This window comes from Mustela putorius, unplaced genomic scaffold (assembly GCF_011764305.1).
Source record: "Mustela putorius furo isolate JIRA1106 unplaced genomic scaffold, ASM1176430v1.1 tig00000224_pilon_pilon_pilon, whole genome shotgun sequence".
Classification (NCBI taxonomy): domain Eukaryota; kingdom Metazoa; phylum Chordata; class Mammalia; order Carnivora; family Mustelidae; genus Mustela; species Mustela putorius.
In genome coordinates this window covers 2,928,609-2,942,663 of record NW_025421321.1, presented here as the reverse complement: position 1 = coordinate 2,942,663, position 14,055 = coordinate 2,928,609, and the positions used below count along the sequence as shown (strand labels likewise).

The window sequence follows — 14,055 nt, the reverse complement described above, 5'->3', positions numbered from 1 at the left end:
TGAGGAGGGTGCAGGCTCAGCAGGGTTCTTTTGGTGACTCATGGCAGTGAGCCACTGAAGAGTTTTTTAGCAGCATCAATACATGATCAGTTTATTTTAAAAGAACACTTTGAAATTTGGAGGATAGATTAGAAGAGGGTAAGCTCAGGGGCAGAAAAATTGATTAGGAGAAGTGAAGGGGAAACAAAGGAACTCTTCTGAAACTATCTGGCCCACTGTACAGCACTGAGTAAATACATATTAATGAACAAATGAGAACCAAACCTATAGCACTCTGAAGCGCTACAGGTTTTTAGAGAAGAGGGGAGAGCAGTGCACATTGGAAGATCCAAGGTAAAGTCCATCTGTTAGCTTCTGAAGAAACCATTAATTCCCTGAAATGATTATTAAACTTTATGCTTACATGCATTTTCTGGGAGTTATTTACTTTCATCAGATTCATAAAATGTCCCCGGCCCTCTGAAAGGCGAAAGACAACTGGGTTAGATATGAGCCTGGCAAAATAGGACCTGTTTGATACTCCAAAGAACTTTGTAATTAGTCATTCCACCAAGGTCTTAAACTTAAAAGAGAAATTATCAGCTATTCTGATGAGGTTAAGCTGGAACAGGTATCTAATTATAATTGCCAGGTATCTAATTATGTCAAACTGCAGGTTCAAAGAGAACCCAACAGTTTGGAAGAAGTGAACAAAAAGTTGTAATTAGGTTCATAGACCAGCTGCACTATAGTGGAAATGGGATAGAAGATACACACCTTAATAACTTTTGTGAGCTGTTGTTCCTTAACAACCATTGGGCATGGGGGTTAGGGAAAGCCCCAGGAGTTCTGGGTAGTAGTGAGCACCTCAGCCCTGAAAGCCTCTAAGGAGAGCCAGAACCTCAGGCAAAGGATACTGTGTAGGAGTGAGGCCATGTGCAGAATGAGAGTAGAGAATTCTTCAATGAATGGGAGGCTAGACTGGCCTTCAGAGATGTTTAGAGGGCTAAAATGAAATGTTTCCCTGTATAGAGACCACAACAAAGTGCACCTGCATAGGTCTCCCTCTGTACTGTCAGCAGAAGGCACCATTAATAGCTCTGTTTCTCTGGAAAAGCGTGAAAGTTAAAAAAATAAATATATATGAGACCACCTTTGGCAGTTACTGCCTTGTTGCGTGCTCCAGGGGTGTGCTCTCCCTCCCTTGGTGCTGAAGTTCAGGAACACTGTTGTGAGAAGAGGAGAGGACTTGGTAATGTGGCTGCTTCATGAAGTGGTCAGTCAGTTGTGTGTTTTGTGGCATTTGTGAATTTCCCTTTCAGAAATTCTGCACGTGCCCAGCTGTGCCAGTGTATCTTCCACCTGGTTCATCTTACAGCTCAGTAAAATCTCAGAGCACATCAGAGCACATCAGAGGAAGGGACAGAGGAAGCCTCTCAGTGAAAAGATACTATGAGAAGCACTTTGCCCTAAGCCCCCGAATTTAGTTTTACTCAGTTGTGACGATTACCTTAGACCATAAGCATTGATTTACTGAAATTCCCATTTGTCATTACGGCCATTTTAAAAGTCAGAGGGCAAGAATTGTTTCAGTTTGTTTGTTATATAGCTTGGAACTTTTTTTTTTTTTCTAGTCACATCCTTTTAACCTTAGACTCATCAAATACAGGATTCGTCCTACACAGAGAGATGTTTCCTGTCTCGTTAACCTTTAGTAGTTGCCAAGCACTTTTTCCTTGTCAGCATGCTGCATTACTTCTTTTAAAGCTCTTTTAAAAATCAAGCTCTTATTTATATCTTTTGTAGAAACAAATATTATCTAATGTTGAGGTTTCTTGAAACTAATACTACACTGTATGTTAACTGAAATTTAAATAAATACTTGAAACAGGAAAAAAAATAATGTTGAGGTCTCTGTGTTTATAGTAAATTCAAATTAATTTGTTTTATTCAGCAGGCATCTATTCTGTCCAGATGCCTTGAGTAAAAAAGAAACTGAACATTGGTGGTTGTTTCTCTTCATTTGTTTTTCACACCTATCTTGAGAAAAATGTGAGAATTAGACACTTTAGGAATTCTAATTATATATGTTTCTGTTACTGTAAACTTTAAGTTTTTCTATATTTTAAGTCTCAGTAGGATACTAGGGCTTTGTACAAAAGACATATAAATTTCTAAATTTTTTAATTCATCTTTGAATAGGCAGAATATTCAGTTCAGAGCAGAACTTTGTAACAGAAAAGTTTTCTTCTGCTCCTGTCACCAAGTTCCCCAGAGGCCCGCAGTATTACCCCTTTTATATGTTTGTTTCCTTCTAGAAAGAGAAACAGATACATTTGTCACTTGATTTTTTTATGTGTTTCATGACTATTTAAGTCTAGTGTTATAACAGGGGTTGCTGGGGCCCTCAAGTCGTGATCCCAGCATCCTGGGATCCAGCCCTGCAAAGGGCTCCCTGCTCTTCAGGGAGCCTGCTTCTCCGTCTCCCACTGCCCCTGCTTATATTCCCTCTCTTGCTGTGTCTCTGTCAACTAAATAAAATAAGAAGAAAATCTAGTCTTATAACAAAATCCGTAACTTCTTGCATCTTCAAAAACATATGTCATATTTTGATGGCAGCGGTAAGAAGCTGTTTTTCACTGAGGAGATGGAACCAGTAAGAAGCTGTTTTCCATGATGATGGAATTGTAGCCCTGAGGGAAGCTAGCACCTGCATGTCTTGAGTGAAGGAGTAAGATATAGGCTCCCCTTTCTTTGTGGCTACCTTAATCTGTGTATTTATAATATAGACACTCTCATGGAATATGTTAATTCTAAAACCCTTCGTGCAAAAAGAAGTTTCAGAGAAATCTCTCTGTGCTCTTATTGAGGGGATTCTAGAAGGGAAAGAGGTTAATACAGATTACTCAAAGAGAAATTATTAGAACAATGAAGTCAGATTATTAGCTAAGAACTTGCCAAGGATCTAACCTGCGTCTGTGAGATGGTGATGTGTATTGAGTGGGATCGAATCAGAAGTGGAGGCTAGAATCTTGTGTGTTGCTGTACACATCGTTTGTAACAGTAACAATAAAGGATTTGCTTTACAGTTATTTGTACTCCATTATCTGCAGACTCCTCTTGCAGACAATCAGCCTACACCCCATATGCACCAAAATAAGACCCCTTTCTAACTTTACCATCTAGGATCAAATATGCACATTTGATAGGGAATTTTTAGAATAGGTAGTTACATTTAGAAAATCATTGAGTGGAGATTGATAGAAGAAACCACTTTCAGTTACTTTCAGTTAGGAATTTTTGAATAATAATTTAGGGGAAAAGCAAAGACACTTCCTTCCTTTCTAAAGAGGATTTAAAGTAGAGTAGGGAGAGAGGAATTGCACTGCTTCCCTCACAATTCTGCTTTTTTTTTTTTTTCTTTTTTTTCTTTATAAGGAAAGTATCCCAAAGAGCTCATGATGACCAGGCACTTCTTTAAACTGACAGCTGCTTGTGCAGTATTAATGGATTTCCTGGCAAATAAAATAGGGCAGGACCCTTCTTTAGTCATTACCTTACTGGAGCTTTGTAGCCCAATTTTAATTCAGAATGATGCTGGAAAGATTTATAAAGGAATTGGTGTGATTATTCATAACAGTTAAACTTTGCTTGTTATTAAACATGTGAGCAACTGACTCTCCCTCTCCCCCTCCTCCCCAAGGTGCAAGGCCCAGAGATAAGGCGGGCCAGGCCTTTCTGAGGAGGGTGTGTACCAACAGAGAAACAGGAAGCTGTGCTTAGCCGGGCTTGCCTGGAGGTTTCCAACTCTGGTCAGGTGTGCTGAGGTCCCGGCAAGAGACACACTCTCTCTGGACCCTGGCAGCCACGCTGCTCAGTATAAGTGTTTCAGATTGTCAGTTAACTGATGTGTAGAGAGAAATATGACTGCATTACAGCTTAAAGAGCTGTCACACTCAGGTCTCTACCGGAGAAGACGAGATCGTCCCGATAGTGTGAGACTAAATGGGTTACCAGAGGAAGAGCTAAGGTGAGTGCAAAGTCATGGTTGGCTGGAGGTCAAGGCACCTAGTGATTGCGGCGAGATTCATGTCCAAGTGGATGCAGCAGTGGGGAAATACATGTTGAAGAGGTTCCATTGGAATCTCTCAGTCTGTAATTAAAGATTGAACACAATCCCAAGATTTTGCTGGATTGAAACTGTGCAAACTAGAATTCATTTTTCCATTTCTTCACAAATCCTGTAAGTTGTTTTAGCTGTTCCCCAACCCTGCAGTATTATGTCTTTAAAAATTATATAATCATCAAAGCAGTATTTAAAATTGGAAACAATTGATTTTTTCCCCCTTAAAGATAGGTTGCTTTGACCTATTAGAACATAGTTTCTGTGTGGAATTTTTCTTTGGATTTTGGTGGTGAGATTAGTTTGTGGTGTTTTGGGTGGGGGTTGGGGGTGTTCATAGAGGATTCTTTGTTATTGAAATATATTCAGCAAAGGAATGCAGAAGCTATTGAATGTAACCTAGGAAGGAAGGACATCAAAAATCTGGAGACATTTTAACTAAAAGGTTGGGGGGGGTCTTGTTTGTTTCCAAAGTTAATTTGCCTCTAACAACACAATTTTAGTTTTTGTTACAGCTGTTGAAAATTGGTTTTGGATTTTTACGTTTTAAAAAGTCCCTGCAACATTAACCCATATTTAAAATACTATGCTAACTGAAGGGTTTAAATTTTCTGTTTCTGAGATAAGTGTTCCTGTTTTACTGCTAACAGGAGACTGCAGTAAAGAGAGACTTCCTTTTCTTTTTATTACATTTACTGTGTAGTACTTAAATTTGTTTATGGATTCTTGATTTAAGTATTTGCTGTGTAATATTTCTTTTCTTTCTATAACTTCATTTTTTAGAGTTTTTTTTTTTTGAATTCTATATTTAAATTTGACAGGGAAGAAAGTGTCAAGGAAGCTTTTTAAAACTTATGTTAGTTTGTATTTGTCTTTTAGCTACCATATATACTGCGAGAGCTGTAGTTTGGGAGGGAAGCATTTACTTGAAAACTATCAACTTTTTCATTACATTTTGAAGAGAATAATAGCATTAAAGGACTGTGATATTAACATTATTAGAATTTACTTCATACTGTATCAGGTGTCTCTTAGGTACTTTTGATGTATTAACTTTTAATTGATTGGATTAGATAGAATTTAAAGCCTTCAGAGTTTGAATTGTTACACATTTTATGAGGTTTAGTGAAAATACTAAGTTCTCACTTGTTAACCAGGTAGGCCATGGGTAGGGTCCTCTGAAGTCAACATTTGCTTATAGACTCCAATCTACTCTTGATCCAAGAGTGAAAGTTACAAGAAGGAGTTTTTAAATTTTTGTTTGTTTGTTTTTCCAGGTTTCATTTATTTATTTGACAGAGAGAGAGAGAGATCACAAGTACGCAGAGAGGCAGACAGAGGGATGGGGAAGCAGGCTCCCCGCTGAGCAGAGAGCCCAAGTTGGACTTGATTCCAGGACCCTGAGATCATGACCTGAGCCAAGGGTAGATGCTTAACCCACTGAGCCACCCAAGTACCCCACCAGAAGCAGTTTTGATTTCAGATTTGGGGTCCTAAGGAATTTCTTTTTTAAAAAATTAGTATTTGAGACCAACCATATTTTAACTGTTTTCAGACAGTAGTAAAGTACCCATGAATAAAATTGCTTATATGCCCAAGGAGGTAGTTATTTATATAATTATAATGACCTTCAAAACAGCTGGATACTTTCCTTTTGTCTTGACTTTAAATCAAAGGAGGAAGAATAATTCTTGAGAAGTATTGCTTGTTGGGGCGCCTAGGTGGCTCAGTGGGTTAAAGCCTCTGCTTTCAGCTCAGGTCATGATCTCAGGGTCCTGGGATCGAGCCCCACGTCAGGCCCTCTGCTCAGCAGGGGCCTGCTTCCCCCACTTTCTCTGCCAGCCTCTCTGCCTACTTGTGATCTCTCTGTCAAATAAATAAATCAAATAAAAAAAAAAAAGGTATTGCTTGTTCCACTGAGTTAAGGGGGAAAATTTTGCCACCCATTCTGGTCTTGTAGTTCCCTGGTGACAATAAGGGACTCATGTTTCCACCATTTCTCTGGTCTCTCATGCAGAGAGAATGACCGTTATTCTTAATTTTAGGAGTGCACTGCTTTACTAGTAAAAGTAGGCAATTATCTGTTTTTCTGTGGACTTTTTGTTAATTCATGAGTTGGGTTGTTTGTTTTTTTAATTTTATAGGAAGCCTATGTTTAGTATTAAATCAGGTTTCTTAACTAATAGGAATCAGAGAAGGTAGGCACACCCATTTCAGCACCACTCTTTTGGACAAGTTACATAATCTTGTTGAACCTCAGTTTGTTCCTCCTTAAAATAAGGATAAAAATAATTGCCATTATTTAGCATCATTTACTTTCTCACAATCCTTACCCCGACCTTTGAGGCAGGGGCATTATCATTTTGTGTGTAATGCTGTAGGGCTTATGGCTTTTGTGTATTAGTCAGTTAATTTTTATTGGGTGCCTACTCTGCTAAATAGAGATGCAAGTGATGAATTAGACACACTTCTTCCCCTCAAGGCACAGCAAGGTTTTGGCACATGAACCCAGACCAGCAGGTGCTCTTCATGCAAGCAGTTGTTTGACTTTGAATGCAAGTAATATCAAACATCTCTCACACTGTCTCCTTATTGCACAAGACCCATTCCTGCTTGCATTCCTTCTCATGCTCATGTTCACTTTCTTGATATGTTTATGGACTCTAACAGAATTATTAGAGACAAAAAGAGCTATGCTCATTGCCAAAAAAAAATTTTTTTGTTGTAAGTTAAAATAGAAGATTGTGCTCTGAAACAAAACACAATGTTTAAGGAGCACAGTGAAAGACATGAAAACAACCCTGGCTTCAAACTTGGGAAGCATGAAAAACACTGATTTTTTTTTTTTTTTTTTACAGATTTTTATTTTAAAGTACAAAGTAGAATCCAAAACTTACTATACACTTGCATACTTTGTACAATAGAACATTAATCTCTACATTTGAGGATTGTGCTGTGGCAATTTAGTAGCTGTCACTACTAGTAGAAAAAGTGTCCTGTGGGCCTTAGTCTTCAGTTCTATAACATGTCCTTAATTTTGGCTAGATTCTAACATGACTAAGAAATAATTGGAAATTATTTTCTCTTATGATTTGGATGAAGCACGGATATTCATTTATACCCAAAGACTCTATATAAAGGCTGTGAATACCCGTATAGATTGTCTTTAGGGCCGTCCCTTGTGGCCTGGCTAGAACTGGTTTAACTTCCAAATTTAAACAGTGGACTCCTTAGCTTACACTTATACCTAAGTGGGCTCAGAACAGGTTCTGAGCCTTGTACCTCTACAGAGCATTCACCCTTTTTCCCTTGGAATTTTTGATGCCCAAAAATCTCATTGAACATATACCCTTATATATATACCTAATCCTTAGCTATTTATTCCATTTATCAAACTATGTTGCACCCTGTTTTTTGGGGTTTTTTTTACGAAATGTGAATGAAAAACACACCTAAACAATACACACACACACACACACCCCCTTTAAAATTCTCAGTCACTTTTTTTCTGCCATACATGTAAAGGATCTCTAAATACCTGATTGGGGATATCTCAAAATTCAAGTCTTTGCTGGCTAGGTCCAAAACATAGTTTACATAGCAACATTGGCCAGCTCTGGCCCACTGCCTGTTTTTGTATGGCTCATGAGCTTAGGATGGATTTTACATTTTTTTGGCGGTTGGAAAAAAATTAAAAGAGGCATATTTCATGATGTAATAAAAATTACATGAAATTTGTATTTCACCATCCATAAATGAAGATTATGGGAACACAGCCAGGCTTATTTGCCTGTGTTGTTGCCTCTGGTAGTTTCTTGCTACAGCACTCCATCATTGATCATTGTTGTGCATCTACCCTCCCCCACTCTTCCACATCCCAGTTAGATTTATCATACCTGGGTAAAGTCAGGGCTGTGTCAATCTTGAAATGAGTGTGAAGAAAAGAAAAAATACTTTGAAGTTTGTATCTTTACATGAAGTTGACTGGATGCAGCGGTGAGAAGTTACTTGTTGGAACATCTTTGTGCTATCCTTTCCTGCCCTTTTCCTGATGGAGCTGGACAACCAGGAATAGGAGGAAGTGCAAAGAAAAATAACCTTTACTTTCTGGTTATTAAGTAAACAGTCTGAGTTCATATCTTTCTAGATATAGGATGTAATCATTTTTAAGTAGTGGGAATGTCCTTGACTTGTTTTCAGAGCAGAAAATTGAAAACATGTGTTCCTAAATAATACGCTACCATCGATTGAGCCTTATTATGGGTCAAGCACTCTATTAAGAATTCTCATGTTTTTGGTGGTTTTTTTTTGTTTATTAACTCACAATTCAATAAGGAGGAAGAAGAATCTAAAGTTAGAAAAGGTGATCATTCTTATTAACCAGTTCCTGTCCTTGATTCAAATAAGTTAGTGCTCTGAGTTCAGTTGAGGTTGGAGTAGGTCAACTTAGGATGTACATTTCCTCGCATACCTGTTTTATAGTTTGCTTTATCATTTCTTTGTCTGTCTTTTGAATGAAAAACTAGGTTCATATTTTAGTTTCAGAGCTATAGTGGACGGCCAGGGGGATAAAATTGCAGATTTGCCATTTTTGTCTATTCTTATTATTTAATGGTTCAGTTGAGAACACATTTAATCTTCCTAACAATGAATACATCACACAGGTTTGGGGTGTTTTTTTGTTTTGTTTTGTTTAAGATTCTATTTATTTGACAGAGAGAGAGAGAGAGAGCACGCACAAGCAGGGGGAACAGGCAGAAGCAGCAGCAGACTTCCTGCCGAGCAGGGTGCCTGATGTGGACTCGATCCTGGGACCCTGGGATCATGGCCTGAGCCGAAGGCAGAGGCTTAACCAACTGAGCTACCCAGGTTCCCTCCATCACACAGTTAATAACAAATTTTTTTTTCTCTGTGGTACACAGAGGTATCAGTTTGACAGAGCTGCTTTTTAAAATGCAGTAAGTAGTGCTTTCTTATACATGTTTAAGAGTGTAATACAAACACACTCACTAGAATAAACACACTCCTGTGAAAAAAGGAGGAAATCCTCCCAGTTGTGACAACATGGGTAGACCTTGAAGGCATTATGATGAGATAAGTCAGAGAAAGGCAAATAATGTATGCTCTCTCTTATATGTGGATTCTAAAAAAACTCATTTTACGAAAACAGAGTAGGCCGTTACCAGGACTTAAGGGGTAGGTAAATTGAAGAGATCTTGTTTTAAGGGTACAGACTGGCAACTAGTAGATAAATAACTTCTGGAGATCTAATGCCTAACATAGTGATTATAGTCAACACTACTGTATTTAAACACTTGAAAGTTGTTAAGAGACTAGATCTTAACTCTTCTTAACACAAAAAGGAAGTGGTAATTATGTGACATGGTAAAGATATTTGCTAAAGTTACCGTAGCAATGATATCCCAATATATAAATGTATCAAATCAACAGGTTGGGTTGGCTACCTCAAATTTACACAGTGTCAGTTATATTTCAATTACACAGATGTTTTTAAGAGTAAAATCCACAAATATTTATATTGTAATCATTGGTTTCATAGGCCTACCTCTTCTTACCTTCTCACTTACCTGTCCCTCTCCTATGCCCCTCCCCATTACTAGAGAGGATTCTCTAAGCCCAGAGAGGCCTTGCCTTACTTCTTTTATATCTCTAGTATCTACCATAGTAACCTGGTAATTACTGTCCATATCTATTCTTCATTGAATGAGTGAAGTTATGCGAAACAAAAGTGGTTTAGTGGTACCTCTTTCATATCTACCAAAGTATCGTGTCAAAAGATCATGGTTATTTTTTCAATAGTTTTGAGAAACGTATTTTCTAAAGGGTAATGTGTTTTCTTTGTCACCTAAAATATTTCTTTATAGATTAGAAAGTATATGTTGAAATTAAAAATAGCAATGTTAATCCTTAAAACTTAGGTGTATGAAGGGCACTGGGTGGCTGACATGGTTAAGCATCAGCTCAGGTCATGATCCCAGGGTCTTGGGATCAAGTCCCACATCAGGCAAGCCTGCTTCCCACTCTTCCTCTGCCTACCATTTCCCTTGCTTGTGCTTTCTCTCTCTTTTAAATGAATAAATAAAATCTTTTTTTAAAGTTTTTAAAAATGAGGTGTATGAAAAGAATAGTTAAGAGGAGTTAAAAAGTCTTTAGGTAAGGATCCCTTTTCTATTTTTCCGTATAGCTGAGAGACTGGAATTCTGGAACGAGCCTTAACTTCAACAGAATCAATTTGTAAATTTGTTGTCAATACACATAAAATTTTCTAAATGATTTACCATGACAATTAAATACCAAGATTTTAATCATTATAATTGCTTTCCTATTAGTTTAAAACACATAAAAAAGGTAAAGTATCAGTTACAAATCACTTATTTAAAAAATATAGCAGTTGACTAAAACTTAGCACTTTACCTATATAATTTGGATAGATGCTATTAAAATGAAACTTATTTATTTTTATATGTTTTAATGTTTAAAAAATACATATTTTGGAAACACAGCCGTTTATTGTGTATCTGTGAGACCCAGTGACCATTCTGTGATTAAAACCACCTTTGGATATAAGTATTCTCCTGTGGAATAACTGCTTTTAGAAATAAATATTAAATATGTTTTCACATAAATATAAACTTCTTAAGTTTGTTTTTTTTTTTTTTTTAAGATTTTGTTTATTCATTAGAGAGAGAAGGAACAAGCATGGGGAGGAGCCGAGGCAGAGGGAAATAATCTCCAGCCAACTCCACACTAAGCCTGTTAAGGCTCAGTCCCACTACCTTGAGGTTATGACCTGAGCTGAAACCAAGAGTCAGACACTCAACCAACAGCGCAACCCCTGTGCCCCTCGGGTTTTTTTAAGATTTTATTTTTAAGTGATCTGTACACCCAATATGGGGCTAGAACTTAGAACCCCGAGATCAGAAGTCACATGCTCTACTGACTGAGCCAGCCATGTGCTGCCCCAACTCCTTAAGTCTTTTTTAATGGTTACGTTAGTTTCATAGAGCTACTGAAACAAAGTACCACAAACTGGGTTGCTTCACACAGCAGATTTACAGTCTCAGTTTTGAAAACTAGAAGTGAGAAATCATTGTGTCAGCCGGGCCATACTGCCTCTGAAACTTGAAGGAGAGAATCCTTCCTTGCCTCTTCTAGCCTCTGGCCTTTGCTGGCAATGCTTGTTTACTGTTTGTCTCTTAGGTATATCTTTCCAGCCTCTGCCTCTTTTTTATGACATGGCTCTCTTCTCCGAATGTGTCCTGTCTTCACACAATATTCTCCCCCCATGGATGCATCTTATCTCTGTGTCTCTTCTCCTCCTCTCTTTGTAATAGGACACCAGTCATCTTAACTTGTATCTTAATTATATCTGCAAAGATTCTATTTCCAAATAAGACCCTATTCACAGGTACCAGGAGTTAAGACATCAACGTACCTTTTTAGGGCAGAGAATCCAACCCATAGCAGTGATCTGTTCATACAGTAGTATATGAAGATTAAAAATCATTCCAGTGTGCAGTATTTTAAACAGCTTTATTGAGGTTGAACTAATGAATCTCAGTGAAATGCATAATTTTAACGGGCAGTTTGATGAATTTCGACAAGTTAACACAGTGATACCCTCACCACAGTCAAGATAATGAGCATGCTCATCATCCTGGAAGTTTCCTCAGGCCCATTTATAGTCCTTCCCTGCATCCGTAGGGACTTTGATCTGCTTTTTGTCACTCCAAGTTATTTTGTATTTTTTAGACTTTCATATAAATAGAATCATACAATAATGTTTTCTTTGCTTTAACTGGCTTTTTAACTCAGCATACTTATTTTGAGATCCATCCATGTCGTTGCTTGTATCAACAGTCCATTTGATTGTATCCTTGAGTGATGTTCCGTTATAACAGATATTATTATCTGTTAAGCCAGTCACTTGTTGGTTGACATTTGAGTTCGTTCCAGTTTTTGGCTATTAAAAATAAAGCTGCTGTGAACATTCTTGTACAAGTCCTTGCGGGAACATGTGCTTTCATTTCTCTCAGTTGGAATGACTAGTTGTTAGGTAGCTTGTGTGTATTAAATTTTTTGAAAAATGTCTAGAAGCACCTGGGTGGCTCAGTAGGTTAAATGATGGACTTTTGATTTCAGTTGAGGTCATGATCTCAGGGTCCTCTGGCTCTATGCTCAGCAGGAAGCCTGTCTCAGGATTCTCAACCAGCCTCCCATTCCTCCACGCATGCACGCACTCTCTCTCTCCCAAATAAATAAATAATTTTTTTTTAAGTATTAAAAAAGAAAAAAGAGGGGTGCCTGGGTGGCTCAGTTGCTAAATGTCTGCCTTCAGCTCGGGTCATGATCCCAGAGTCCTGGATCGAGCCCCACATTGGGCTTCTTCCTCAGCAGGAAGTCTGCGTCTCCCACTCCCACTGCTTGTATTCTCTTTCTTGCTGTGTCTCTTTCTGTCAAATAAATAAATAAAATCTTTAAAAAAAAATGTCTAAACTGAGTTACAAAGAGATTGTACCACTTATAGTCCCACAAGCAGTTTTTGAGGGATCCATTTCTCCACATTCTCACCAATGCTTTGGTAAATTTTTTTTCAATTTTAGCCATTTTGAGGGTGGGTAGTAGTGTCTCATTGTGGTTATAATTTGCATTTTCCTAATGACTCATGTAGTTGAGTATCAGTTGCTTATTTGCAACCCATCTTTTGCCTTTTATTGGGATGTTCCTTAATAGTATTAAGTTCTAACAGTGTTTGCTGTATTCTACATAGAAGTCTTTTATCAGATATATATTTTGCAAATGTCTCTTCCCAGTCTGTGGCTTATCTTCTCATTTTTATGAGTATCTTTTGAAAAACAAAGTTTTTTTTTTTATTTTGATACTATTGATTTTTTTTTTCTGTTTATAAAGTTTGTGGTTTTTGTGTCCTATTTAAAACCTTTCAGGGTGCCTGGGTGGCTCAATGGGTAAAGCCTCTGCCTTCAGCTCAGGTCATGATCTCAAGGTCCTGGTTTCGAGCCCGCATATGACTCTCTGCTCAGCGGGGAGCCTGTTTCCTCCTCTCTCTGCCTGCCTCTCTGCCTACTTGTGATCTCTGTCTGTCAAATAAATAAAAAACAAATCTTTGAAATAAAATAAAATAAAACCTTTCCCAAACCCACAGTCAATAAGATTATTAAAACATATGACTCATATAAATATAATCTCATTAATTATTTTTTAAAATCATCTTGGCCTTTCATACCATTTAGTGCTTTTCAGGCTATGTGGTAAGTACTTCACAGGCTCAGTGAATGCTCACAGGAATCCTGGAAGGTGCCATGTATTTCTCCCTTTTCACAGAGACAGGAAAGTATTGTTAGAGACTCATGCTTGGTAAGTTGGGCTTTTGGGATTTTAACCCAGGGCCATACTCATTTGTGTCTTATGTTCGTAGTGTGAGCTCTTAACCACAAAACTTGGGCTTCACATAGGTTTTAGAATAAGTTTTCTTAGGTGGAAGTTTTTAATATACTTGATCATCTCTTAAAAGTTAAAAATTTATCATTGAATATAAAAAGTAAAGGTTAACCTCCTGTGCTTGCCTATAGGTAATAAGATTGAAACAAAAATGGAATTTTTCTGCCTCTTCTTCGTAGACATTTGCCAGAGAAAATATCCTGGCTTAAAAAACTAAGAATATTATATTTATATGTCATAATGCATATATTCCTTAAAATTGAACATTACAAGAATATCCAAGTTTGTATCTTTCCCAACAGTATTGTCCTCCTGCCCCTAGCAAAGAGAATGTGAAGGGAACCAGACTGAGATAGAAAAGCCGCAAATGAATCATTGCATGTAGGATGTTGACTTATGTTTGACAGTTGCTGCTGCCAACTTTAGTTTTTAATTCTGGCATGCAGAATTTGTTGGAACAAAACTGAAATTCT

General features: G+C 37.6%; 1 protein-coding gene across 4 annotated transcripts in view; it reads left to right on the top strand.

The window, feature by feature from the left end:
- The window catches only part of LIMS1 (LIM zinc finger domain containing 1), a 140,885-nt gene that overhangs the window by 79,439 nt on the left and 47,391 nt on the right, over positions 1-14,055 (top strand). The window contains exon 1 of one of the 4 annotated variants that reach the window (XM_004764345.3): positions 3,755-4,009. The exons of the other annotated variants lie outside the window; for them this stretch is intronic. Coding sequence (XP_004764402.1) covers positions 3,903-4,009 — 107 coding nt within the window. The 5' untranslated portion in view covers positions 3,755-3,902. Of the gene's footprint in view, positions 1-3,754; positions 4,010-14,055 lie in introns of those variants that run through there. 4 annotated transcript variants of the gene reach the window in all.